Here is a 3,754-nt window from a genome sequence, read left to right on the forward strand (position 1 = left end):
ATTCAAATTAAAATCAATCAAATTGTAATTAAATTGTTACGAAGAAAATAAAATGATAATTTTATTCAATTTTTTAGGAAAATTTGATTTAATTTAATTTTCTTTCAATTACAACAATCACCTTGAATTGGAATCAATTGATTGTAAACATTTTCTGTTAAATTGTTACCAATCAAATTGATTAAAGACTCTGAAGATTCAAAGTTTGATTTTAATTCCTGTAAATAACGAAAATGATTATCAAATCAAGTTCAATGATTTATATCACTGATAAACGTTTAATTGTGATTCATTCAGTAATCACAATCAGTAAATTATATTATGTTTATTATGATAACAGTTAAATTAAACAATAACAATCAACAAACAAGGTCGGATGATTAAATAGTGAAACTTAAATTGTTAACCTTGTTTTCAAAAGTATTAACAACTTTATTAACATTTAACAATCAATTGTAACCAGAAGAAAAATTTTATCTGGTTAACCAATCAATTTGTCCAAAGAAAAAAAAATCAAAAAGATGCAAACAATTAACTAATTGTTATCAAAAGTCTTAGAAGAAAAAAAAATCCAAACAATTAGTAAACTAAACAAACTTCCAACAAAGAGAATAACAAATTTAGTATCACAAGAAACGCCACAAATTCCCCAACTTAAAACACAATCATTAAATTGCGAAATCGCAATTTATCCAAATTAATTGTCCTTCGATTGTTCCAATTAGTTAATTGTTCTTGTTAACCTTTTCTCTTCTCACATTGAAATTGGCGCGAAATTCGACGAGTTTCGCCATCTGGTGAGAAAATCGGTAACTAGATATTCTTTTGTGATTCACTTTTTTGAATGAATTGAAATTGAATTTCTTGTTATTGAGAAAAGTGAAGAAAATAACAAAATTGTCTCTTTCTATCTAGTGAACATTAGTTAACTAACAATTTAACCTTGAATAGAGAAAAGTGAATTTACCTTGACAATGAACAGGTCAAATGATGGTAAAGATTTGTGCTCCTACATTCACCGAATTTGCCTTCAAACAAAATTAGAAGGTTTTGATTATTGTATTCGTCATATTTTGGTTGATAAAAATGCTCCTTTCAAACAATGCACCTTTAGCCATCCAATTACCAACAAAAGATGTCCAAATGCTGCAAGGAAATCTGATAGAGCGAGTCAAGTTCTGTGTCCTTGGCATATTAAGAAGATGTTTCTAAAGCAGAAACACCAACAATTACATCAGCAATTGGTAAGTAACATGAGAGAAAAAAGGAGAGAAAATTAGACAACCCTAGTTAATGAATAATCTTTTTTCATTTTTTTCTATTTATTCTTATGTCTTCCTTTTCTTGTTTCTGTTTTCCCTTTCTCTCTTTCTCCCTGATCATTTTATCTCTTGGTTGAATCTCTTTCTTTACTCTCTCTTTTTTTATCTCATTCTCTCTTTCTCTCTCTAATTCTTTATGTGCTGATTAAAATATTAATGTATTTTTTTCTCCATCTTTTTCTCTCTCATCAAATTGCTCTCTTTCCCTGGTTGTCTCTCTCTCTCTTTCTTTATGTCTCTTTCTTTTTGATTCTCTTTCTTTGTTCCCGCGTAGCAACAAAATATTGAAGAAGCAAAGGCTAAACGGGAAGGACTGAAAGGATTATTACTTCAATTGGAACATTACAGTCACAGTCAAGATCCAACGCGAAAACGAGCTAATATCAATTGGGTGAAACAAGATGATGATAACAGTATTACAGCAAGTGACTATTTACGAAATAAAATCTCTGAAGCGGCTATTGAATCATTGGATCAAGAATCAGATGAAGAATCGAGTAACCCAATGTTGGAAGATGTTCTTCGTCCAGATTTAATTGATTCGGATTCGGAAAATTTTGACAGTGATCAAGATGATCCATTAAAACATGCGGGTGTTTATACAGCAGAAGAAGTTTCTCTCATATTGAGAGATAAAATGTTAAAATTACAATCACTGTACATAGGACAATTTAAACATTTACAGTATCTACTTCGTGAAAAGTACAAAAGATATCTTCAATCTTTACAGAATGAGAAAGAGGCTCAAGCCATGATGGAAGAAAATGGCGAATTCGATATATCTGATTCGGGTTATTCGGAGGAAGATGTTTACAGATTAAGAGCTCTAGTGAAATATCATCGATATCGAGGACCAGAGGCTCTTCTTAAAGACAAAGCAAGAGAGAAGAGACGAGCTCTTCTGGAAGGAGAAAACTTCAAACCTAAAATCTATGCAAGATGTATCTTCAACAAAGATGTTCCATGTCAAAATCAAGCACTTCCCCTGTCCCATTATTGCAAATCTCGTAAGTCAATTACCCTTGGAATAATTTAATCGATAATCACAATCACTGTAAACTCTAAATCTCTTTTTCTCTCTCCTCTCTTTAGATATTTTATTCGATTCTAATCAGGTCCTTTTCCGACCTTGTGCGGCAGGAGAACCACCATGTCTTAATCCTGTCATATCAATTCGTCGCCATCACACTTGTATTCTCCATAGTGATCTCAAACAGCACAATTCAGAAATCGACAAACTGGTAAGATGATTTTTCAATTTTCTCTCCAATCAAATTGAATAAACACTTTTCATCCATTGAGATATTTTTTCACCTTTCTCTTTCTCTTTCTCTTTCTCTCTCCTCTAGTTTCAAGAAGTTCATGAAGATAATCATGAGAAACAACCTTCTCCTCAACCTTGCCTATCAGTTTCTCAGGAAATTGTTTCATGCCCTGGACCAGAAACATCAGAAATAGCACTTCTAGAATTACCACCGCCACCGCCACCGTTATCATTCAATCAATTTGACACTCCTATTTTTTCAAGTCAAGATAATTTGAAGCAATCAATACAAACGGATCTCAACACTGAAATTCAAGAATCAATCTCTCTGAACCAGTCCAGTGAAAACTTAATTACACCCAATCTACTTCAGCCTTACAATCAAGATCCTCAACCCGAACCAATGGACATTAGTGTTGATCAGACCTCTGAACTGTCCACTTTACCCTCTCTGGAAACATCAGAACGAGACTTTTTCCCACTAGAAACATTTACAGATGCCAATTTCCCTTCAACAATTAACCCTGATCCAAACACTAATCCCAATTTCAATGGTACTCAGATTTAGACTAAAATCTTTAATTTTTCATAATCTTAAAACCAAAACGCAAACAAATTTAATTATTTTTCATTTCAATCTCTTTCTAATCATCCATCAAGGTTATAAATCTTTCTCTATGATTACTCAGTGAATCGTCTTCTCTTTTTTATATCACCATAGCTGATTGTTATTTTTCTCTCTCTCTCTCTCTCACTTCACAAACAAAGCACGATGATAGTATAAAATTTTCGTTAATTAAATCTTTGAGTTTTCATGTAATTACCAATTAATGTTCACTAGCGTTTCTTTGATCAGTTGATTGCACTTTATGTTCAGGGAAAGGGAGAGGAAAGAGTTTGAGTTTCTAAAACAAAACTTCAAATTCTCAAGATACAATTGATTGAATATAAGAAAATAGTTGATCCAAAATAGAAAATTTGTTGAGAAAAAAAGATTTAGTTAAAATTATTAATCATCCAAGTAAATTGAGTGGATTCAGATTATTCTGGTTCAATGATTAATTTAACTGTCTGCGAATTGTTAATCAAAGAAACTCCTTGTAGATTCATCTGAAATTCACAATCAATATCAACAGAGAAACCATTGACTATTTGACTCACTTTGATT

At 31.8% G+C, this 3,754-nt stretch overlaps 1 protein-coding gene across 1 annotated transcript; it reads left to right on the top strand.

Moving 5' to 3' along the window:
- Positions 1 to 859: 859 nt before the first annotated feature.
- On the top strand, positions 860 to 3,406 carry LOC128396164 (KAT8 regulatory NSL complex subunit 2-like). Its single transcript, XM_053356703.1, has 4 exons — positions 860 to 1,244; positions 1,597 to 2,329; positions 2,415 to 2,563; positions 2,672 to 3,406. Exons 1-4 carry the CDS (start codon positions 975 to 977, stop codon positions 3,152 to 3,154), a joined length of 1,635 nt encoding a protein of 544 aa, XP_053212678.1. The 5' UTR covers positions 860 to 974; the 3' UTR covers positions 3,155 to 3,406.
- The last annotated feature ends 348 nt before the right edge of the window (positions 3,407 to 3,754 follow it).

This window comes from Panonychus citri, unplaced genomic scaffold (genome assembly GCF_014898815.1).
Source record: "Panonychus citri isolate SS breed McGregor unplaced genomic scaffold, ASM1489881v1 Contig00143, whole genome shotgun sequence".
Lineage (NCBI taxonomy): Eukaryota > Metazoa > Arthropoda > Arachnida > Trombidiformes > Tetranychidae > Panonychus > Panonychus citri.